At 39.8% G+C, this 24690-nt stretch overlaps 1 protein-coding gene across 6 annotated transcripts in view; it reads right to left on the bottom strand.

Annotated features, from left to right (window-relative positions):
- Nucleotides 1–4641, bottom strand: part of UGT8 (UDP glycosyltransferase 8) — a 46038-nt gene extending 41397 nt beyond the window's left edge. Inside the window, exon 1 of one of the 6 annotated variants that reach the window (XM_072335806.1) lies at nt 4576–4641. Coding sequence is in view for 1 of the 6 variants with exons in the window: in XM_072335801.1 (XP_072191902.1) it covers nt 3054–3063 (10 nt within the window). In the remaining 5 variants the exon portion in view is untranslated. Of the gene's footprint in view, nt 1–3053; nt 3356–3522; nt 3660–4141; nt 4277–4501 lie in introns of those variants that run through there. The other 5 variants (XM_072335803.1, XM_072335802.1, XM_072335804.1 and 2 more) reach the window with 5 other exon arrangements.
- Between the last annotated feature and the right edge of the window lie 20049 nt (nt 4642–24690).

Below are 24690 nucleotides of genomic sequence, written 5' to 3'. Positions count from 1 at the left end.
TTAAGTCACTAACTTCTCATAAATCTGAGCAATCCATTCATAGAAGAACAGAGCAAAGAAGAAAGCTGTACTTATTCCACTACACAAAATTATCTGCACGACAACTGTGCTGCTTAAGATGAATTGCAATAGCTGGAGATAACCTGACTTATTACAATTCTATTTAGAAAACAAGCACCTACATTGCCTTTCAACTCTTCAGCTCCTTAAATCACAATTGTTACACGACAGGGTCATCTTTTTTTTAAGTTGGAGGGTATCTTTTAACTGATCTAGAATATACTGTTTCCAATAGTACAAAAATCAATCAGCATGGTATGCATGTCCCTTAGTCACAGGTATATGAGTGTATCATTCTATAAAACCATAGGTTTTATGTCACTTCTTCCTATGTTTTGGGATTAAGAACACCTAGGATTGCAAGTTAAAACCAATAAAATCTTAAAAGCTTCCAAGAGGACTCACTTCTTCTCCAATACACTGGCTCCAAATAGAGAACTGCTACAAAAATCCATCATATAACTAGCAAAATAAAAATAAGAAGAAATATCATGGTGTCAGTACATACCAGAGCAAAAAGGAAAGCTGACTGGGACTTTTGGTAACCAAAAATCCTTCTTCTATTAGATGACAAAATATTATACAGAAAAAAAAACCAACAAAAATTTGTAAGAAACTGGTGCAAAAAACAGCAATCAATTCCCAAGAGATTTTATTTAGAAAGTTCCAACACATTTGAGACTTTTTCCCGGTAAGTAGTGATTGCATTACCTCACACACTCAGCTTTAAGATGCGTACATCCCAGATGTTACAAACCATGACAGAGCAGAACTATTTTGTGAAGGGTTCATGAACCCTTACATGTCACAAGGTCTGAAAATTCAGTGCAAATGCTGCCAACCTTGGGGGAAAACCTCTGTAATACCTTTTCTGTAAACATACAGATCAAAGTATTGTTTAAGAAATAAATAAATCCATGCTAAAAACTCTTAAAAGGATAAAACCCCAAGAGAGAAGAAATAACTCCAAATGCTTCTAATGTATTGGCATTCCTAAGACAATTCCCTTCTTAAACGCCACTCTATAATACTGAAACAGCAATAAAAGCGTTTCCGTTAAGATCTGCAGAGAAGAGCGATTTAATTTAGTAAGCACTCCTTCAATATCATCTTACAACAAACATCTCAACAGCTTTTAAAGCTCCTGTTGGATTTTTCTAGTAAATAACTGATAAGGAGCTCATTCAAGATGAAGTAAGCTGATGGGGAGTCCTTGGTACAATACAAAAGGAAGGAAGCTGACTAACACATTGGCATGAAAAGAAGAGCCCTAATGAGCCCAGAATGGAAAACATGAAGGTAAGGCAATAAAATGTTTAGCTGCTGAAGCCGGAAGTGATGTATTTCATGTTCAGGAAGGTCAATCAGAAAAGAATGAAGTCAGAATATGATTTTAATTACAATTAGCATAATTGTCAAACATATCTGAATTGCTAGTGCTTCCTTAAACACATTTCCTGTGCAATGCCCGGCAAGTACAAAAATGGCCCCACACAGGACCATGCTCAGTGGCACCATTCTGCAGATGATGAGGCTTACCACTGTCCTGTGGGTAAGGAATCCTACATACGTAGTAACACATCTGCCACAGGAAAATGACTGATAATTCTTTTTTCCTAACCCTGGAAATTAAATAAATTGCTAGAAATCAATCAATTTCCATCCATAGCAAATTACATACAGCAAAAAAAATTATGGCAAAGTTCACTACAAACGTTGACTATGTTGTCATGATTGATAGCACTTTCTGGCATTCATTTACTATGCCAGTACAACTCCTTTAAGTAAATCCATTATGATCACTATTATTCCAAAGAGTCAACGAGACTTACAACAAAACCTGTCAAGTGTTCTAGATGTGGTAAATAAGACATCTCATTGACATGGTAGTCTCTACTTCCTCCAGTTTCTCTAAACAGTAACTAAATTACCTGTTCATTATAGGTTACCAATCCCAAATCAAGCCCTCCCTTCCTTAATCCCAAATCCGGTGAACTATAAGCGCCAGCAGCTGTCATCAGATGGGAGGTGCCACCAGTGCACAGACCTGACCCGCTGCTAAGTCATCAGTGCCCTGGTGCAGCAGCTGCCCACCACCCTGCTTGCACAGGTGGGGAGGAGACTCCTGCAGAGTTCAGCCCTAGGCAGAATCAGGAGACAACACCGTCTCTGAATCTCCATTCCACCCTATGTTAGCCCCATAGGTTTTCCCATCCAAACCTTATTTCAAAATAACACAACTGCTCAGTGCTTTAAGAACATGAAACATAAGGGGTATATATAAAGTCCCACCTTGCAGTCCATACACTTAACAGACACGAAGTGATACCATTTTCTTGTTTCATGCAAATAACTTCAGTTGGTGGCAAAACATTGCACAAAGGTCACACACAAAACAAGCGCTTCAAGCCAGGCATTTACTGCCTAACATTTCACAACTAACTCTTCCAACAAGAGCAGTTCATAACTGTATGGAAGCCATCTGAAAGAATTTAGAACTCTAGCATGAATTGGTTAGTAGCTTACAAAAAATAATAATGTCAATGCAGTATCCAGTCTGGATCAATGGCTGAAATAGAAGAACAAAAACAAGGAAATGTGAAGTAAAGGTTAACAGCAGACAACGTTGTGTCAGTGCTATAAAACTAGCTCAGCTAAAATACATAAGTGACCTTGTGTGATAACTGCTTGGAAAAGCAGGCAGGCCGTTCCAGATAGGAAACGTAACCCTGACCATTTGTAAAATATAGAAACAACCGACATCTCATGAATTAATTCCCAGATCAAGTCCCCCAATCTAAGTACAAAAAACACAGCTATCAAGGTGCATGGGAGAAAACCCTTTAAGAACCTCTTCCACTGAACTCATCCACTGCTCTTCTTCCTGAGGCAACTCCAACGAGCACACCAAATAGCTCAAGCCTTATTTATTTTCTTCACCCTTTCCTATTGTTCCATAGTCATACTAAAACTACTCATAAAAGACAAGATACCGTTTAGCATCTGCCTAAATACCGTGACTCGGCTGACCCGTTCAGTGCACACTTCAGGCTAAGCCCTCGTCTTCCTTTCCAAAGGCAGCAGGGCGGTTCGGCAGCACTCACGCAGTGTTGTTCCTCCCAGGCCGGGCAGCTCGGGCCGAACCTGAGCGCATTCACCGCCAACTGTGCGCAGGAGGGACCGGTCCCAGGCGGGACAGCTCGCAGGCCCAGCACCCGCGCACAGGTCCGTAACGAGAAGGGAAGGAAACGCCGGGCGTCCCCAGGCTTACATAACACACAACTTCAGGGCGTCTGTCGATGACGGCCCCTCATTACAAAACCAGGGGCCAGAAAACCACGCCATCTAGTTAACGTATAAGCGGCAGCAATAGCCCGAAGGGAGCAGCCCCACACCCCGCCCCGCTCCCAGGTAACGCCGAGCTGCGGCGTTTCCCACCCAGCCCGCCCCGCCGCCGCTTACTTCGCTCTCTAAACTTTTCCCCAGCGCGTCCCCTCGGCCGCGGCACAGCTCGGACAGCAGCACGCGTCGGCGGCCCTTTCCAGCTCCGAGTGGGACGCGCACCTGCCGGGCGAGGCGGCCGCTGGTTGGCCTCAGCCCGCACTGCCCGCTGTGGCGAGGGACCGCTCCCGCCTCGCGGCCGTGCGTCACGCGGCCGTGCCTCGCAGGTGCGGTGCCCGCCTTCGGACTTCCTCCCTTCAAGCCCCGCTCAGGGCAGCGCCTAGGGGCGGAGGGAGACGAAAAACCCCTTTTCGCCCTCAAACCCTCTCGGCACCCCACAAGGGCAACGCGTCCGTTCTGCACCGCTCCCGCCGCTGCGGGACGCCGCGTCCCACGGCCCCGTCCCCTGCGGCTCCGCTCTCCCCAGCACGCGGCTCTCCCCGCTACCCTCCCTTCCTCAGACCCCTCCGCAGCGCGGCGGTGCGAGGCGAGGACGGACTGATGGGAGAACTGAGCGAGCGGCAAGGTGACACGAGAGCCGCCCTCTCCTTCCTCCCGCCCAGGCAGCGAGCCCTCCGCCTCGGGGCTGCAGGAGCCGGGCCCCTCCCGCTGCCCGCGGGCAGTTCCCGAGCTCCCTCACCGCTCTCTCCTCGGGGGCCGTTTCTCCGCGTCGCTGCCTCTGGTAATAAGCCGACGACCGGCGCTCCGCTGCAGCTCTTCCCCTTCAGCCGAACAGGGTGCGCAGCTCCGTCCGGCCCGGCCTGAGGTGAGGCCCTGCTCCCGCCGGAGCCCCTCCGCTGCGGCGCCGGGAGCGCCGGGCCCGCCTGTCCCCTCCTCTCCGGCTCTGCTGCACCTGCCGCGCTGCCGGGCTGTCCCTGCGGCGCGGGCCGAGGAGAGGGCACCCTCGCTCCGTCCTCCCTCAACTTCTCATCACTTTCCTCCGCCCCCGCTCGGCCCCACCGCGCTGCCGACCCGGCGCCCGCCCGCCGGACGCATTCACCGGCGCCGCCGTCGACCCTCCGGAGATGCCCTCGGGTACACAGGGAGTGGCCGCCCCTCGGCCCTGCCCCTCACCGGTACGGAGAACTGCTGTCCCGCTCCCCGAGCGCCCTCCCGCCCCATGCACTGCCCGGCTCCCAGGACGGCGGCGAGCTGCTGGCGCGGCAGGTGCCCTGTGCCCGCCTCTGGCGGGTGGGACCCGGCCGCGCTCCGCCAATCAGTCCGGGCGCGGCGGGGAGGCCGCCGAGGTGGCACCGCTGGGAGGCGGGGGAGGCCGCGGCCAGGGGAGGTGAGCGCGGAGCCGCGCGATGAGGGGCGAGCGGTGTGCTGTGTGTGCTGTGTGTGCTGTGTGTGCTGTGTGTGCTGTGTGTGCTGTGTGCTGTGTGTGCTGTGTGTGCTGTGTGTGCTGTGTGCTGTGTGTGCTGTGTGCTGTGGGGGCGGCGGAGCGCGAGCTGCGGAGCGTGGAGGATTGGCGAGGCGCGAAACAGAACTCCTAATCTCCGCACATCGTTAACTGCGAGGGCTGAGCTCTGCACTAATGCCTGTTTGCCTTTTCGTTGCCAGTAGGCTTTGTTTAATAACAAAACGCACAAGCACTCCAGAGCTCCTCAAGCTTGACTTCCCGGTTCATTAAGTTAAGCTCAGTTGCCTAATTGATCCCAGATACTTGAGTGATGCCCCTTATTTCTTCCTCTTCCAGGAAAGCGTGTCTGACTGCTCGTGATCCCTGCTGGGGGAAAGCTGACGTAGTGTCTTATCTCTTGTTTTCTGTCATCCTGGGCAAAAAACTACGAGGAGGTGTCCAAAGTGATTACCTGGCGAAGCTTAAATACTAATGGTAATTCTCCAGTGATCGGTTGCCGTGTTTTTGTGTGTGTGTTTTATAGGTTTATTTGTTTGTTTGTTTGTTTTTTTTCAAAAGGATAGTTTTGCAGTTGAAAGGAAGAACTGTTATTTAAGCGAACGGGACTCACTCCCCCATCTGCCATGTACCTTCCAACGCCAAAACCTTTGTCCTGTTTCTAAGCCCAAACGTGTTTTATAGACTCATCATGGTAAACACCTTCCCACTGAAGTTCTCGGGAAGAACTTTAAGGGAACAGGTGGTTCAGAAATTTTCTGGTTTGACAGGAGATCAAGTTGCTCCTTTGATCAGAGTGAAGTTTTAAGTGTCTTCAGTCAAAGCAAGAAAGTTAATTAAATTTATAGTCCTTTTTTTTAGGTGGGGTTAAAGAATGTCATGATTTAAAAAATAAAAATAAAAAAAAAATTGTTTTCCTTTCTTGTAGAGTTGGCTTGGCTTGCAAAAGAAATTGCAGGGTTAGTTTATTAGTCCTGTTTGTTTGGGACTTAAACCTTTGTATGATGTTCATCACAGTCTTTTAAAACCTCCTGAGGTTTCCAAGTATAAAACACATAATCAGATTTTCTCAAATCTCATGTCCTGCATGATATCTAATGAAGATGACATGAGGCATTAAGTTTCGGTGGATATTAGCTACAGGCTAATGGTGGCACTTGGCTTTCAGGTCAAGTATAGGCAAGCTTCTACAAATCAGGATCTGAAGTTAAAGGTCCCTTAATCAAACCCATAGAACCATTATTATGTTGAAAGTTTTTGTGTCAGCAAGGTGGAGTTCCTCAATTTTATTATGTTCTGACTTCCCAGTTCCCCATCTTCAACAGACCAGAGACCAGCATGGGACAGTTAAAACATTTTGTTGGAAACGAACATATTCACTGTGAATTGTTTCTTCATCGCATGTAGTGATGTTGTGATCAAATGTAGTGATGTAGCAATGTTGGGGAAATGTTTTTCTAAGTTCCACAGTGCCCCATGAATTCCAGCTTTCATTAGCAAGTATTTCAAATCAAAGAACGTGATGTTGTTTGGACTCTGCCTGTTATAGTTACAAACTACTGCAGATTTCCTTTTGTTTAGACTCCAGTTGTGTGCATAAGTTTGTGTTTAACAGTTTTGTATTTCAAAGTGATTTTTTTGTTTGTTTAAAGGAAGTACTGACATACTCATTACATAATGTTACAATAGTACCTGTTCTCAGAGCAACAGACTTCTGGCTTGGAAGACGATCTTCAAGTTTGAACGTTCTGTTAGCAGAATCCTCAGTTGATTATATTTTGCATGCAGCTAATCCTATGATGATTTTTTGTTCTTTGACTTGTCCGGGTAAAGCAACCTCAAATAATGTCTGTAATTGGTTCTCCTGGTATAGAAGACTAAGAAATACTAAACATAGATTGTCTTGACTTTGATTAAAATTTTAAGTATAGAAGTACAGTTCAGTTTGAGACGAAACCTTCTTCATTTCCACATCACAATCGTTTCACAAAATAATTGAATCCAGAATTAATAAGTTGTGATACAATTACTAATATGTAATTGTATTGATGAACGTTCACAAAAAGCTATAAATATGGAGTTTTTAACATTTTCGTTAAGTTTTACATGGGTAATAAACACTCTGTGTTTTTGAATAACCGTCCATTGTTACCCAAATGGACACATTTATACCCTTTTCAAGAAAGGAGTTTATTTTCTTACAAGTTGGACATTTAAATAATTAAAGTTGTTTTTAATAAAAGAGCAAGGGATGAATTTCGTCATGAAGTGTCGCTCTGAGGGGTTTAGAACTTGGTTCTGTTGGATGAAAAGAAGAGTGCAGCTGCTGGAGAACACTGATTTCTGTTTGCAAGACTGTGAAGACTGTGTGTCTTTTCTACAGAATTTTTTCTTATAAGAATATAAATACTTTAGGAAAGCGTTTAGGAAACACTTCTTTACAGAAAGGGTAGTTATGTACTGGAATAGGCTTCCCAGGGAGGTGGCTGAGTCGCTGTCCCTGGATGTGTTTAAGAGCCATTTGGATGTGGTGCTCAGGGATATGATTTAGCAGAGGGTTGTTAGAGTTAGCGTACTATGGTTAGGCTGTGGTTGGACTTGATATCTTCAAGGTCTTTTCCAACCTGGATAATTCTATGATTCTATAAAAATTGTTAATTCCAGATCTGCTTATCTTCAAACCTAGTTGATTAGACTGGATGATAGATATACCTTAAATCAAGGGTTCTGTCCCTGCTGCTTTCATCCTGATTTGCACAGGTCTGTTGGTAAAAGTAATTTCCTAGATTCCCAAACTGCAATGATTCCCAAGCAATACTTTGGGTGTTTTTTTTCCTAGTACCTTGATTCTTTTGTTTATATATGCATGTACTTTAAGGATTTCTGCAAGCAAAATAGAAGTGTAACCTTTCATGTAACTCATCTAGGATAGCTTTAGCTATTTTGCTTGTTAATTGGTATGAGATCATTAGCAGCCAACAAATTTAAATAAGATTCTTAGTTTTATTGCCTTTCCTAGTTTGCCAGATGGATCTAATTAACTTAAATGCATATTATCTAATTTAATTGCAGTGTTGCCAGACAACCATCTCTTCCACATGTACTGGCCGCATCTTGTGGCATTCTTCAGAGATGGACATAAATACAACAAAGGTGTATGGAAGAGTGCCTTTACTGTAGGTAACACTTGGCCTTAATATCCTAAATAACTGACGCTGTCACAAAAGTGATGTTTGTTCTACTGGTATAGGTGACTACTGCACATGAGTATGTTTCTGAATAGTGGTTGAAATAACAATTTCTAGTTAACTGTTACAAATCCAGCATTTTTTCAGTTGGAGGAAAATCCTGGGACTCCGCTGCAGTTTCTCTCTGTACAGCCTGTGTGTTTGCAAAGCATAAGTTTTCATTCTTTGAACAGTAATTTTACTAAAGGAAGAAAGAATAATTTGTAGTTCAGTAAAAGTTCGGTAGCTCAATAAAGTTCAGTAAGCTCTCAGCTTTGGCTGTTGTCTGATAGTACTGTAAATTTGTCCTGAGTATTTATTTTCTGGCAATAATGTCAGAAAAATATCACAGAAGATTCTTTTGAAACTATCAGTATCATTTTGATGCTCTTTGTTATAAAGGACACAACTTGGCTAGAGAAGTTACAGGGAAGAGTGCTTTAAGTGTTTAGGGAGGTTGAGCAGCTCCCTTATGAGTAGAGACTAAAGAAGCTGAAACTCTTCTTTAGAAAGGAAAAAGCTGAGTATAATATGGCTAAGATTTATGAAACTGTGAAGGAAGTAGACAGATACACAGCTGTTATTCATTAGATCCTATAATCCAAAAACCAGGTGATGCTTGCTGTAACAAGTATCAAAATAGATTAAAGATATGAAAGGGGGTTCTGGACAAGCAGCCGAACTTACTTTTTAGCAGAGGAAATTGTAGAGGTAGGTGGTTTCAATATCATTTGGAAGGGAGGAGTAAGTATATTTCTAGCTGCATGTCTATGAACAGCCATCACAGGTTGTACTGTAACTGTTAAGGTACAATAGCCATTTATTCTAGTGATGAAATAAGGAAATTGATTACAGGAAATGGCTTCTCTTATTGTCAGAAACTGAGCAGCAACCTAGAGGGGCTTGGCTTGCCCGTCCTGAGAACTCTTGGCTTAAAAGTGTATGCACTCATGAATGAATCAAAGTATTTTGTGTTAGCTTTGTATCGATGAAGTTCTGCATATGAGATTGTACTTGCAAAATCTAACGACTTTTGTTTCTCTTACAACTAGTAAATGGGGATAAATGTGGTTTTAAAAAACTTAAGTTTTAGAAAATTAAGCTGCATGCTTGTCTCTGAGCACATTGAAATATTAAGTTAGCCTGGATTTAATTCTGAAATGTAATTGTAGGTAGGGAGGCTGGGTGTGATGCAGGTATTTCTTGATTGTGAGTAGGTTTTTGTTCATTTGTTTTACATTTAGCCATCACTTGCTGAAGTCAGTTCAAAACTAATGTAATTCCATCTACCTTGTGTTTTAATACTGTTCCTTGGTCATTGTACTCCGGTTCCTCTTGAATCCTGCAGTAACAGTTTTAAAAAATACAGGATAGCAAGAGTGATGTTGGTGTTCAAATTTTGTGTCCTGTATTTATTTATTATTTATTTATTGTTTCTTTCCATAAACTTCTAAGTCAAGTTGTGATTCTTTCTTTAATTCTTTGGTAATTGAAATTAGACCCACAAACTAAAAAGCTATTAGTACCACTCAGGTGAAGTTTCAAATGCCAAAGAATTGTTGTATCACTTACCAAGCTAATTCATGTAAGCTCACAGTCTGTATGGATTAAAAGTGTGCATTTCTAATTGCCGTTAAAATGTGTTAATATTTACAAATGTAACTTGTCATTTTTCAGGTTTCCAAGCTGTATTTGCAAATAGCATCTGAAGCCATTCTTACCCTCCTTAGAAGAAGGTAAGAGCTATATATTTTTATATATATATATATATATATTAAGCTTTAGCGGGAGAACAAATGACAGATACAGTTAGTATAGCTTTTGCCATTTTAAAGTCTCAAAAGATATTACAGAATTCCCCATTCTAAGTTTCATTATGTGATGAGACTTGCTTAATCTGATTAGTTTGTTAAAGATGAAGGAGCAGCTACAGGATGCTAATATGATTTAAAAATAGGAATTAAGCTATCTAAGTACTTAGCAAAATATAGTTTTATTCCTAACCAGCTTTTTCAGAACCAACTGAGACTCATTTTTAACCAAATATGCCAGCTGCGTATTGGAATACTGAGTTCAGAATTGGAATGCCAGAAGAGTAAATCCATGCAACAAAGTGCCTGAATATGCTTTATGTTTATACTTCCTTGGTGTGTGACTTTAGTACTGATTGGACTTGCTGATAGAGTTATAACTTAATCTTACATGATGATAAACTGTGGCTTCTGTCATTTTCTTTTAAAACAGGAAAAACTAGTAGCTTGTGACCATAAATGAAATATCTGATAATGCTTATATGCTTTACTAAGACGCCTTTCTGTTTGATAGGGGAGGGTATCAGAGCAAACCAATGTAGTACTCCAGCAGTATTTTATTTGGTTCTTGCAACACTTCTCACTAACAAGAGCATCGTCTTACCACACCTTCTAAAGCAAACACTAGACCCAAAAAATTGCAGCTTGTTTACTCTCATTACCTCACCTGAAAGACAAGAGTAATGAATAGAGCTAACGTGTCTTAGTAAGGACTCAGGGAAGTTGTAAATTGAATGGCGATATAGTTCGTCATTTGATAAGGAGATAATCATCAGGGGTGTGTGATACAGTGTGTTCATGCGTGTGTTCAGTTTTGTTTTATAAATGGATGTTCTTAGCCTTAATTGTAGAGTGACAAAAGCCTAACAAAACAAATACTCATATCCTTCAAATGGTGTTCCACCTTTCCTCTTCACGTCATGAGGGTGAGTGGTTTTTATTTGTGGGGTTTTGTTTGTTTGCTTGCTTGTTTGTTCTTGGTTCAGTTTTGAGTAATAAGATGGAAAAACTGAATTGGGCTCAGTGACCGAACATGTTTGTCTTTAAAGGTGGCACTCAGCAGTTGTCTGAAAAAGAAACAATTTTACAGCCTCCAGAGAAGAGTTCAGGTCCTACTTCTATGAATGACTGAACACTTTTTCCATCTCCTGTGACAGTGCTAGGTGAATGTTTATAGACTTTACTAGGTAAACTCGTAATGACCCTAATTTTTTTTTATTTTATTTTTTTTATTTTTTTTTTACCTTTCCACTTGTTATAAAAATAATGTTTTTAAGATGAGTTTCATAAGTCTTTGGAATAATTTGTAGCTAATTTGTAATACTGAGTTTCTGCAATAGTAGGATAAAAGTCTTAACTCAGGAGATCCATTTTGATCCTGGATTGTTACTAGAGACTTACAGAACTTGAGAGAGAAAATAAACAGGATAGAGCTCCTCAACCTTCTTGTTAGGACATTGTAGGGAGCACAGGGCAAAGATCCTGAGTTCAAACTCGAGCACCAGGTGATTACTTAATATAAATACAGTGTCTTGTTTGCTGATGAAGCCAGGAGAGGTCGAGGGCAGTGATTTCCAGCACGTGATATACAAAATGAAACAGTTCAACAGTATGATGATTCAAAACTGCTAAGGTAACAAAGCATAGTCACTGATGCAAGTACACAAAGCATGAAGGATGTCTGTGGTATTTCAAGTGCCCTAAGTACATCTTAGCAGCTCTGTAGTGTTTTGTTAAGTCAGTAACTTATAGTGTTAAATTCCTTGTGACAGCTGTGTGCCTTCACTAGCAGTACTTGTTAATCTTGTTATAACTCTTTCATTGAGTCTAGTGGGAGACATGCCAAAATCACTCTGTGTACCAATGGCAAACCAAAAAGAAATTACCCAATGTTTGAGTAGCCACTGCTGTATCCTCAAGCCATGTATTCCAAACAAATACTTCACTAGCATACTTGTGTTTCATCCTGTGAACACTACTATAATCTTCTAAAATGTTTTACTGTAGTCACCACCACCCATCATTTTAAGCTTAGTAGAAGTTGATTTTGTATTACATCTAGAAAAGCACTTTCCAGAAAGTCATTCCTTTTTGTTTTTCAGTTCTCACTATTTCGTCTTTGTATGTTGCAGTACTTGCTATGAACTACTTGCCATCTTCCTTAACTTTAAGCAGCCCTGTTAACAAAACCTTTCTTCAGACTCTCTTCTGAGTGCTGTGGAAGCCTTTATTTATATTATACCAGTGATCAGTCTTCCTTCTGTCAGCATGTCTACCTGCTGCAAGCATCATACTGTGTTTTCTTCTGTTTTCATGTAAGAAATGCAACCACAGTCTAAAATTCTGCAATCAAAATCTGTTTTAGAGGTGCCAATTATGTGCAAGTAAGATTATATCTTGTTTTTATAACTAGCTATTTTGGAATACATGCAATGCAATTTAAATTACATTGTCTTCTCAGTGACATCCAATGATAGGACAAGGGGCAGTGAGTGCAAGCGGGAACATAAGAGGTTATGTGTAAATATGAGGAAGAAACTTACAGCAGAACCTTGCAACAGACTGCCCAGGGAGGTTGTGGAGTCTGATTCTCTGGAGACATTCAAAACACCACCTAAACAATCCTTTTTGAGCAAGCATTTTGTGTGCTTTTGTTTTGTCTTTCTTCCTGGTCTCCTCCTCCTGCCTTCATCTTGTATTAAACTTTGCAGCTTACTTTTACTTCCTTGTCTTCAACAAATAATCATCATAGTTGTAGATGTATGAAACTACTTAGCTTATATCTTCTTTACATGTATGACCGATGGAGAAAATCATTAATCACTTCTGACAAGAATGACTCTACATTTTCTGCACTGATTACCACTTAAGATTTTTGTGAAACTACACTTGCTTTCCTATGTCTTGTTGTGTAGTATAGTTGTGTGTTGCTGCAATCACGTTATCAAAACTCTTGAATGGTGGCTGTGTTACTTCAACTTTCTTTTTGATAAACCTACTAGATCAATTCTTTGTATCTTTTTTTTTTTTTTTTCTTTTTGCCCCTTTTCTCTGAAGTCACAAGTGCACATTTTCTGTTCCTTAGTTACGGAAAAGATGAACTGTACTCATTGATTTGAATGCAGTGAAAACTTAGCTTATACATCTGAAGTACTTAAGATCTTAGAACCTGGGAATCTGACCACTACTTTGTTCCACTTTGTGCAAAAGAAAAGAGAATAAATTATGTTCTACCCAGCACTGTTATCTCTGCTTAGAATTAGTCTATTATTATGCAATCTTATCTCTGTTTATGAACTAACTAGCAAACGGAAATTGGGCAAGAACAGGAATGGACAGGTGACTGCTGACAGAGTGATGTGGGCCCTAGCTTGTGATGGAGAAAGAGCAGTTGGAGCATTTCTCAGTAGAAATCATCTAACTCTTCTGCAATTATGTGTTGATGCTGTCTTATAACCGTGCATTCCATGTGTTCTACTCATATGAATGCTCTTCTTCAAGACACTGGCTTTGACTGAAACTTCAGTGATTTAATCAAAGCTACTGGCTGTGACTATGCACATTTATATTAAAGCTCTCTTGGGAACTTTGAATTATATATTGAATATTTTGCTAAGGGAAATTGATTCCTCTTAGTTTCATTCCAAGGCTATGTAAAGTGTATGCAAGGACATTATATTCAGAACAGTGGCTTGTTACACTTAAGTTTCTCCTGTTATCCCATTCAAGACCCGCCTGGACGCCTACCTGTGCGACGTGGTGTAGGGAGCCTGCTTTGGCAGGGGGGTTGGACTCGATGATCTCTAGAGGTCCCTTCCAACCCCTATAATTCTGTGATTCTGTGATTCTGTAATGTATCAGTAATGAGAGAAACTTGTGTGATTCTCTTCTGATATATGTATATATTTTTTTGCTTTGTGTACTTTATGTGAATGAAGAAGGATGCTGAAATCCATTATAGAAATGTTTAACATCTAGGTTGGAATATTTGGAGATCATAATGAATCTTCTTCCTGCAGAAGAGAGTTCTGCTGCTTCATGTTGCCTCAGAAGATGTTTTAGAATAAAGTTCTGGAGATTGTGTTATCTAGAGTAGCTCTGACCATTAACACTATAATCCTTCATAAAATAATTTAGGTTGGAAAAAACATCAGGATTTGATCTAGTCCAGCCCCGACTCAAAGCAGATCATGCTAGTGTTGGATGCTCAGACTGTCCACTTGAGCTTTGGACACTTCTGAAGATGGTGATTCCAGAACTTGTCTGGGAAACTTTTTCCAGTATTAGACTTTTTTCAGGATAACTACTTCACATTTTTATTTTTTTTTTCCCAGATAAAAAATCCTGTGATGTTTGTCTCCATTGCCTCTCATGCTGTCACTGTACTCCAAAAAGAGTTGTCTTTAAGACATTCCATTATATAGCTTAAGATTAACCCCCAACTCTTTCTTTTTAAAGAGGAACAAGCTCAGTTCTCATGTGTCTTGTGAACGCAGACCTGTAAACTGGACTCTGCTTCTGGGAAGATGAACCAAAGAGTCAGTTGTTTATAAAGTGTTCTGCCTATTACATTCCTTGCTGCTGCATTTCGTACCAGTAGAAGAAATCTTTTTGGATGTGTATTTTCATTTGTAGATTCAAATTACAGAACATTAAAGTAGCTATTAATCTATATAATTTCCATCTTTGTTTGAGTGTGGATTTTGGGCTATAGCACACAAATATTCCTCCACATCTACCCAAGTTTTGGGCTTATTCTGTAAGTTTGTGTGAAGAGGGTTTTACATTGAACAGAAACGGATTGGTTCCCAGAAAGACAGCACTTCAAGACTAAATTTAATTAATATGTTCATGATTCAGATCAGATCTTGAAATCTGCAAATTCTGGAGAGAAGTTGGTAGTGGTTCCTCCCTTTGATTTATTTAGTGTCCATGATAGAGCTGAAAATGCACTTTTGAAGAAACTTGTTCCAGTCGAGGCAGTTTGAGAGTTGGAATAAAAATAAACAAACAAACAAAAAAAGCAAGGATGATGATGGTGGAAATGACAGCACTGGAAATAGCAAATGTGAACAAGAGTTAAGTACTGGTGGTGTAGAAGGTCAAACTGAAACTACTGCATGATGGACAAATGGTCACAGAAATCACTGTATATGTATCAAGACACAAAGGGTTTTGTGGGTATAAGTCATTCAGGTGCACGAAATTGCTTCTTATTCTTTTAACTTTACAGTAATTTATTTCAGGGCAAGCATGAAAAAAAATATATTGTGAGAGGAGTCATGGAAACCATTGCATTTCTGTAATGCAGTGGGGGAGATTACTTGTAAAAAGGGGAGGAGTCCATTTGCTTTTCAGCCTCTATTTTAAATAATGGAACATCTATTCCCAAGGAGAAGAAAAAGTGAAACAATAGAGCTGTGTTTAATGTGAAATGGTCATTTGTCCAGACTCTGATTTCTGGTTCATCAGTACGTCTTTGTGAGAGGTACTTCCCTGAAATATGCCTTTGTTTCAAATGGAATGCAACCAGGGGCGTACAGTGCAAGGAGTCTCAGTTGGACAGGCTTAAACAAACAATAAGACAGTGCAAAGACTGCAATTATTACTATTATTTTTCTGTGCCATGCTCTGTTCATTACCTGATTAAAGCATGAGCCAGAGCAATATAGCTTGAATGTTCCAACCAGATGAGTTCTATACCACAATTTTAAAGGTTGACTGGGTTTGGGTTTGTTTTTTTGTTTGTTTGTTTGTTTTTTGGGGGGGAGGGGAGTGGTTGTTTTAAGCAAAATGTAACATTTTTCGAAAGGCCACTTTTCATTCTGTGTATTTGATTACGTTCTAAATGATGGAAATGAACTGTGAAGCTCTTTTTATTTTTATCTATTCACAAGGACGAATACCAGCTTTTTGTCCTTTCCCAGACTGCTGAGCCCAGTTATCCTCTGTTATGCTTGGAGGGAATATGACAGGTGGTAACTGAGATGGCTTTGGGTCACTTTCAGTGTAATACATCTATGTTCTCAAGAGGACATCTGCTTACCCAGAGGCTGCAACAGTTTATTTTCTTCTGTCCATATTTTTTATTGGGAGCAAATAAGAACTAGGAATCTTATCTAATTAATTTTTGTTCATCAAGTCTCTGTTTTGATATCAGTGAGTGTTTTGATATCAAAGAGTATTAAGACTTTCTTTCTCTGTTGCAGAACTACAGTGTGGCCTAGTCAAAGCCAAAACTTGTGATTGGTAGCCTAAGGCATACAGGATGTGCTTCTAGGTTTATTTGCTGCACGCTCTCTCTGTACTGGCATGTTGACTTGGACTGATATTTCATTATTTGATTCTTTTCAAAAGCACCACCTAGTGGTTGGAATGAAAAAAAAAAGGGGGGGGAGGGAGGGAGCTTTCAAGCTAGGGTTCCGTTTCTGCTTTAGCACTTTCTTTCTGCTCTAAATTATACTTTCATTTTCTCTTTGCTAACCTAACCATGAAGCTCAAGAACATTTCTCCAGGTTCCTTTCCAGCCTAGTTCATATTTGGAAACTAGCTGGCTGCATTCCACCGCTGTGCTGCTTCTTTGTGCTAAATGCTTAAATTGAAATGAACTATTACCAAGAAATATAAAATATGCTCTGTTATAGATAAGAGGTGATATTCTACCAATGGAACCACATATTGCTGTTCGAGGGGCAGGTTGGTTTTCAGCAAGAAAATACAAGGCAGAGATTTTGTTCTGTCAGCAACTTGATTGTGTATGTTAATTAATTAATTAATTTCTCTCCAGTCAAGTGATTTTCATATAGTTTTGAATTCTAACAAAATAGTCTCTGACTAACAGGTCTTTGAAAATCTCTCTCTTCCTCCCTGATTACCTCTATAATCCCTTTTTGTCATCGCAGTGTTTTAGAATACTAGTGTTGTCTTTTAATTTCATTCAAAATATTGAGGAAAAACTGTTTTCTGATGATCATTCAGAATGAACATAGATAAGTGCAACATCTTTGCAGATAAAGCATCAAAGACTTGTGCTACTGTATGCCATCATCTGCTTATTGGAACATTTAGAGAAAAAAGTATAGAATCATGGGATGTCCTGGTTTGAAAAGGACCACAGTGATCATCTAGTTTCAACCTCCCTGCTATGTGCAGGGTTGCCACCTGATCATCTTCATAGCCTTCCTCTGGACCTGCTCCAACAGCTCCATGTCCTTCTTGTGTTTTGGGTTCCAGATATGGACACAGTACTCTAGGTGAAGTCGCAGAAGAGCAGAGGAGAGAGGCAGAATCACCTCCCTTGAGTGCTGGTCACACTTCTTTTGATGCAACCCAGGATACAGTTGGCCTTCTGGGCTGCAAGCTTATGTTATTTAAACATAGGACTTAGTAGGTTAAAGTAGCATAAAGAATTCACCAAGTTCTGCAATAATACTGTATATTGCTAATATAAGCTTCCAGGCACAGATGTGAAAAAAGGATGTCAGACAGCTGTAGATATCTCCGTCTGTTTGAGTTTGGTGCAGCACACTTAGTTGTCTTTAAAGAGACGGAGAAACATTACTAAGAGGCTGGTTTCTATTTACTGTGTGATAAAAAACTTGTAAATGTTTTCATAAGTAATAAAAGACAGTGCATTTTTAGAGCATGAAACTTTGAGCTACCACAAAATCTTGATTCATGCCTTACACACTAGAAATGATCTGATAGTGTTAATTTACTTCTTTTCTGCTCGAATAGATGGCACAGAGGTAAGAGGTGCTGGAATAAACCAGGTCAATTGAGCAGAGCAGTCAGATAATTGTAAAGATGTGGTTTCATTATGGGACAAGTAAGTACATGATACTGATAGTGACTCAGGAATTGTTTTGCAGTCCATGCTGTTCTGCAGATGTTGATTAGAAATAATCCTCAAAAACTTTAAACTGTAATTAGATGTGAAATAATCATATAAACCTTAAGACATCTATGAAATAGTGTGTAAGTGCTATTAATGTGGTGATTGTGTGGTAAATTGCAATTGGGAACTGTAGACAGGAGATGCTGAAATGCTTTTGAGTTGCACAGTAAACATGAAATTCAGCATGCCTGACCTGTGACTTCTGATGCACAGTGTGTGGTTATAGCTTACATGGGTCAAACTATACTTATGAGTTGAGTAAATAAATAGTAAGAAAGCATTGTCATCTATTTAAGATTCATTGAGGAGTTCTCACAAAGTGATTGCTTATGACTCTCCCATGACTGCTCAGCTGGAAACATTTACAGATACTAGAACTCCTGTATCTTGTATGTTGAGTGCGTGGGTATGGTGCCTAACGCAAGTAGATACAGTCATTGCTTGGGGTGTAATAATAATGGTAATAATTGACTCCACATTGCTAAATTTTGTGAGTTCAGCAAATGGAATTTTAATTTACTTTTTTGATTGTTAACATTGCTTCCATGATGGGAGATTTAAAAGAAGGGCTGTGTGTAGGAGAACAGACAACAACTCTTTTAAAGCTTCTTACCCCAGAAACAAAAACTGGAAGCCTTCTGCTCCCAGACGCTGAGTAGAAGTGTGAAGGAAAATCTTTGCTTAGTTTGCCATTTGAAAGTCAATTTTCTTTAATTTCTTTAATTAAAATAATAATAATAATAATAATAATATGGTGTTACAAAATACTTTGATTTGCTTAAAATCATGTTTTAATTTTTTCCAATGCTAAGAACTTCTGAAAACCTCTGAATGTCCCCAGAAATTCTTCTCTTATATAGGCCCTAATGTTATTGGTTCTGTTATTGGTTTCTGTTCACTTCAATACTGCCATGAAGTTTCACTACCCTCCTGAGCAGATTTTGCAACTGCATTAACAGTCAAAAGGATACAGAGAGAGCTGTTGCAGTTTGGGTTATACCTAATGCAGCTGGTTAAGTGGTCATGTGAGTTTTGTTCATTTCAGAATATGTATCACTTCCAGCTATTGCCTGACAGTGGCATCACAACTGTTTCCCAAGGAGGGCAATAAAGCTTTTCACTTCTGGTGTGACTCTGATGTAAGAAGTGACCGTGAAGGTCTGTTAAGATAAGGGTGAGTTTATAGGGTGTATTGATTGTGCTTATTGTAGAGAGGAACTGTGCAATGTGGTATATTTTTTCTCCCACCAAACTTAGGCAACAAAATTCTTCCTGACTACATTTATGTTAGCTCTCATGTCTTTTCAGTAGTGATTGGCCAAGCATTTGTCCTTGAAGAACCTTCAAAGTATGGTTCTTGATCATCGTTCTACAGTAGCCAGAAAGAATAGCTATCCTGGAGATTTGCTTTGCCTCAGATTACAACAGATTCTGTTTCTTGGTGCTGTTGGTGATGTGATTTACTCATCAGAAAAACATTCTGCTCAACAAAGCCAAGATGATTTTAAACAGGCAAGTTATTTTTAAAGGCATACTTAAACAGGAGGGGACTGTTGAGAGAGAGAGTAACATTGATAATAAAGATGAAACAGCCTGCCTTTGTTTTGGGTATGTAATGCATAGCACCACTACCAAGTGTCTGATGGCAGTGGCAACATAAATTACATACCACTGTGTGATACCATGACGGTATATCTCATGAAAAGAAACAAAATGAAACTCTAAGGAAATAGGGAAGATGCACAATAAACAAAAGCCTGTTGTGGAAATGCATTATACCTAGAACATCACTGAAATGGTAACAATGCAAGTAGTGTTCTAGATCTAATGTATACTAAACTTAAAAAAAAAAAGAAAAGTAAATAAAAAATACTATACTCTGTTCCATAATTGCATCATCTAGTAGATGAGGTATGTAGTTGAATTATTAGAAGAGTAACTACTTAAGGTTGAAGTTGGGGTACAGTTTTTAACAGTTGCATCTGAAAGACAGATTTATGTCATGCTGCAATGTCAAATGTTATGTTAGAAGTAAGTAATTTGTATGCCAGCTACATGCAACAGGAAGCTACAGTTAAAGTTCTGACCCCCCACTCCACACACGCAGATATTAGCAGCTGTATTTGCCTGGTCAAATTTTAGGCTTGCAGCAGTGCCGGCTAGCATTGAAAATCAAGAAGCTGTATTAGTATTCTCCTCATCCACCACAGAAGCCATGCGAGAAGCTAAAACTTAAAATACTTTTTAAAAGCCTAGCTTTACAATGTAGAATTATTTATATTAGCTAGCATTACACACAGTTACAGATGTTTTTAAGGTTAAAGACCAAATAAAAAGCAAATCATTCATTTAAAGCTCAGGATGTTTGTGATTTATCATCATCTAATAGGGCACTGCTTTAATAAGTTAATTACCACTTCTGTGCCAAGAAGGCAAGGGTGGAATAATAACTGTTAATACCTTTAGTTCTGAATGTTTGCTAAGTCAGTCGGTTCATTTTGTGCAATTTCTTATGCTGCTGACTTTCATCTCTTACTGCGGTAGAGTTTGCAATACTGGACTGATGCTTGTGCCACAGTGTGGTTGTTGATGAGTTACCTAATTTCCTAGTTATAGTTTTAAAGATGCTTTGCTTTTTTTCCCTTTTTTCTTCTTCAATCTCTTGAGATTTGAACGATAGAAAAGTGAAACTGATAATAATTTACTCTTTGTGAGATACCAAGAGGACTTCATTGTGGCTTAAATATGGGTTTAGCTTTGTCTCTCTTCACAGGGGTAAGCTTCCTGCTTGCAATCCATAGTTTTAAACATTACCTCTTAGACTTTGCAAGGGAAGGAGAAGGCTGTAGATACATGATACTGTCTAAGCTATCTTACAGTAACTAACTTATGTGAAATGATCTGTGCTGAGCATTCAGATTTCCTATGCAATCTTCTAAGTACATCAGATGCTGAGTACTCCACAGCATTCTCTGGCTTTCAAATAACCCTCCAATCTATCCAGTCTGCCAGCCACCAGTATAGAGAAACTGCCTTTGAAGCCCGTGGAAATTATTTCAATTCTTCTTAATGTGTCTGAGAACAAATGCTTGGTAAAGACAGTCCCTTTCTTAATCTTTATGTTTGACTCACTATAAGGCAAAAATCACTGGATCATGTCATAGCCTGAAATTTACCTTAATAATCAATACCATCTTAATCTGTTTACAGTTGCTGGGTTAGATTCTCCCCCAGACACTCCCATAAATGTCAGTGTGCTGATGTACACCTGTGTTAGATGAACATTTAGCTGAAGCATCTTCAGTCATACAGGCTTTAGTTTTTGCCTGACTGTTGGCCACTGGATTCATGAATGTCTTTTGTAAATAATTTTAATGTGTGGCTGCAAATGGTGAGGACTTGTAAAACAGAAGCCGAAGATTCATTGCTTATACTTTGTGTGACTACTTAGGAGGAAAGAAGCTCAGTAACAGATGAAGCAATGTTTTCCACTATCTGAATTTGAAGTCAGAATATGAGTACGCTGTTCTCTTATTATAGAATGTCACATAGTTCGGGTCGCTATGTTAATACTGGATTTTATTTCAGCACATGCACTAGGTCAAAGTCTGTCATTTGTTAAATCTGTGCTATTCCACTGATAGACTAGCTGCAGATCTTCCTGCTTGTTGAATGTTTGTGAATGCTAAACCAGACTCGCATACTAAAACTCATTGTGTGATGAGTATGAATCCTCATTAAGTAGCATGTCACCTGTTAATACCAACGCATCTCAAAAAATGCTATTTTGAAGATATGTGCATAATAATGACATTGCAGAATGAAATATTTGGGGGGCACTTTAAATCATATCAAAAAGGATGGTACTCTTAGCAGCTTTTCATCAAAAAAAAGAATCGTAGGGGTAACTGATAGTTAAGTGTGGTGAGAATATGCCAAATCAACCCAGTCTCTTTTTCTGTCTTCTTTCACTCCCAAAAAACAAAATCATTACAAATTCATCTCAGCCAGGTGGATAAGTCAGGTTAAAAAAGTTGCTACCATAAGAGTATAAAGCATCTGCATGATTCATAGAATAGTTTGGGTTGGAAGGGACCTTGATGATCATCTAGTTCCATCTACCCTCCTGTAGGCAGGGACAACTCCCTCTAGACCAGATTGCTCAAAGCCCCATCCAGCCTGGCCTTAACTGCTCCCAGGGAGGTGACATCCACAACCTCACTGGGCAACCTTTTCCATTGTTTCGTCACCCTCACAGTAAAGAACTTCTTCCTAATATCTAGTCTAAACCTCCCCCCTTCCAGTTTAAAACAATGTCTCCTTGTCCTGTTGCTACCTGCCCTTATGAAAAGTCTGTGTTCCCCCACCTCCCCCCCCACCCCTCACACAACTTTCCTGTAAGTCCCCCTTCAGGTACTTAAAGGCTGCTATAAAGTCCCCCAGTTCTCTCAGCCTGTCCCCACAGGGGAGGGACTATCTCTGTTGCTGTGCTCCAACAGCTCCATGTCGCTCTTGTGTTGGAGGCTCCAGATCTGGATACAGTATTCCAGGTGGGGTCTCATGATAGTAGAGGAGAGGGACAGAATCACATCCTTTGACTTGCTCATCACACTTCTTTGTTGCAACCCAGGATACAGCCTTCTGGGCTGTAAATGCATACTGCCAGCTCGTGTTGAATCTCTCATGAATCAACACTCCCAAATCCTTCTCAGGTCTTCACTTAAGCCATTCCCCACCCAACCTATATTTGTGCTTGAGATTGCCGCAACCCAAAAGTAGTTGGCTTTGTTGAACTTCATGGGCCCACTTCTCAAAAATGGATGGCATCTCTGGTTATTGGTCTGCAAAAGAGTAAATAAAAATTTTAATTTCTGGGGTTTTTGTGGAATTCCATTTGCAATTTTTAATTAATTTTTTATTTTATTTTATTTTTTACTCTTGATTACTTTGGGGAAATGTGAAAACAGATGGTCGCTTCCAGGAAATCTACGTAACTTGTGTAAGTAAAGTGGCTTGGTTCATTAGCAATTAATATGTATAATGATATGATATGAATGGAAAATCCCAGTATTGCATATTCCTAGGGCATATCCATTGATGATGTGCATTATTATGAATGTTTTTAAAAAGCATTGGCCTTGGACGTTTAATTATCTATTGAGATAGTACATGCTTACTAAAGTCTGTTAAGCTTGAGGCTACCTGAAATTTCCACAACAGAAAAGTGAGTAAGTCAAGGTAATTAGAGCAACGTGATAAATCAGGCTAGCTGTAGCAGAGACTATTTTCCCAGCATGTTGCCATATGCTTAGTCATTGCATTGTCATGTAAGAGAATTCCATGATCCATATCAGGATTTTTCAACTGAAACTGAAATTCTGCGTCATAAGTATGTTGTTTACAACACTGAACTAATATTACTGGTTTTATATTGGCCTTTTGGTTCGCTGCTTTACAAAGCTGTAGTCTCTGAAGTAATTTTACAAACTGCTCTACAGTGTGTATTTAAAAGTATTTCACATTTGAATTGTACTTAACTATTAAAAAAAAAATACTGCAATGGAATGTTGAAGTAGGAAACTGTTAATGTATTCGATAGAAGCTACATAATTTGTACTGCTAACTCCAGGTTCTTCTGCCTATATCGTCTTATTTAAATGGTCACTATAATCAACAAATTCATAATGCAAGTTCAGATGGCTCTGGGTGAGAACTCAAGATATCCAGTTCTTGTTTCTTTGTTTGTCAAATTTTTGTGACCTCAATTGACATCACTTATTTGGTCTTGGTTGACTCAAATGTATTGCTTTGAAATTAACAGAATAACACTTCTTCCCCAAGCTTTATCCACACGTATTTGAGGCATAAAAGGTAGCCCATTTTAAATGAGCATAGCAAGGTTGAGAAGAAATGCCATCAGTTTTGCAGCATCATTGGAAAAAGCTGCTGGGGATGAAAATGAAAAGAATTTGCGTTGAAAATAGAGATTGTCTTGTTGTCTTCATGTGGAATACTATTTCTACTTAATGTTTGACATCAGGTTTCCTAGACAATCAAAGTTGTGTAACCGTCCATGAATTAACCTTTTAAAAGTCTGCCTTTAACATTAGAAAACTGTTCTAGCTGTGAAACTGCTTTATCTTCTGTTTACTATTCTGTTTGTTCAAACTATCGAATAATCAAAACTTAAAAATCCAGAGTCCTATAAATATGTATGTATGTATATATATATTTATTATATTTTTTTTTTTTCTAGGAAGAAACTTCACATAGTATCTTAACGACATAGTTCAACTGTGGAAGTCTAGGGAGTAGTTTGTTTTTATCATAATTAAAATGAAGTCTAGGTCAGAAGTATGATGAAAGATCTTTTAAACCAAAGCAGAAAGTGGTAATCTTCTGTGATATCAGAAAATCCTCTCACTGCCAGAATGCTTTAAGAAAAGTTGATACTGTTTTTTGCACAGTTCTACAGAAATAAGCCTGTCTGACCTTGTGGTTGCTTTCTTCAATGTGTTAATGATTCAAGAACTGTAACATGGCAGGATCAAATTAGTTACGCTTTAATGCCTTTGGAGAGTACTTTGGTTCCGTACCAGGCTCGCTCACATATCTGCCACTCTGACATAGCTGAACTAAATTGATGCATTAGCGTAAGGAGGCATGACTTAGAAATCTATTATTCATAGTTAAAATTGTACTGGAACTAGGAGCTTCCAGTTAAGTTATCTAACCTTTCTGAATCCCCGTGTAAGTCTGTAGTTTGTCCTTTTTATCTCTAAAGGGAAGAATCCCGAATTTTTGAGCAGACATTGCAGCAAGAAACCTAAGGCTGAATTCCAGCTCTGTGAGTGCAGGGGCACGCTCCAACCATGCCCATGAAGCATCAGGGCA

The sequence above is a fragment of the Excalfactoria chinensis genome, chromosome 4, assembly GCF_039878825.1.
Source record: "Excalfactoria chinensis isolate bCotChi1 chromosome 4, bCotChi1.hap2, whole genome shotgun sequence".
NCBI classification, from domain to species: domain Eukaryota; kingdom Metazoa; phylum Chordata; class Aves; order Galliformes; family Phasianidae; genus Excalfactoria; species Excalfactoria chinensis.
Note: the sequence above shows the minus strand (reverse complement) of the source record. Positions and strands in the feature narration are given on the sequence as shown.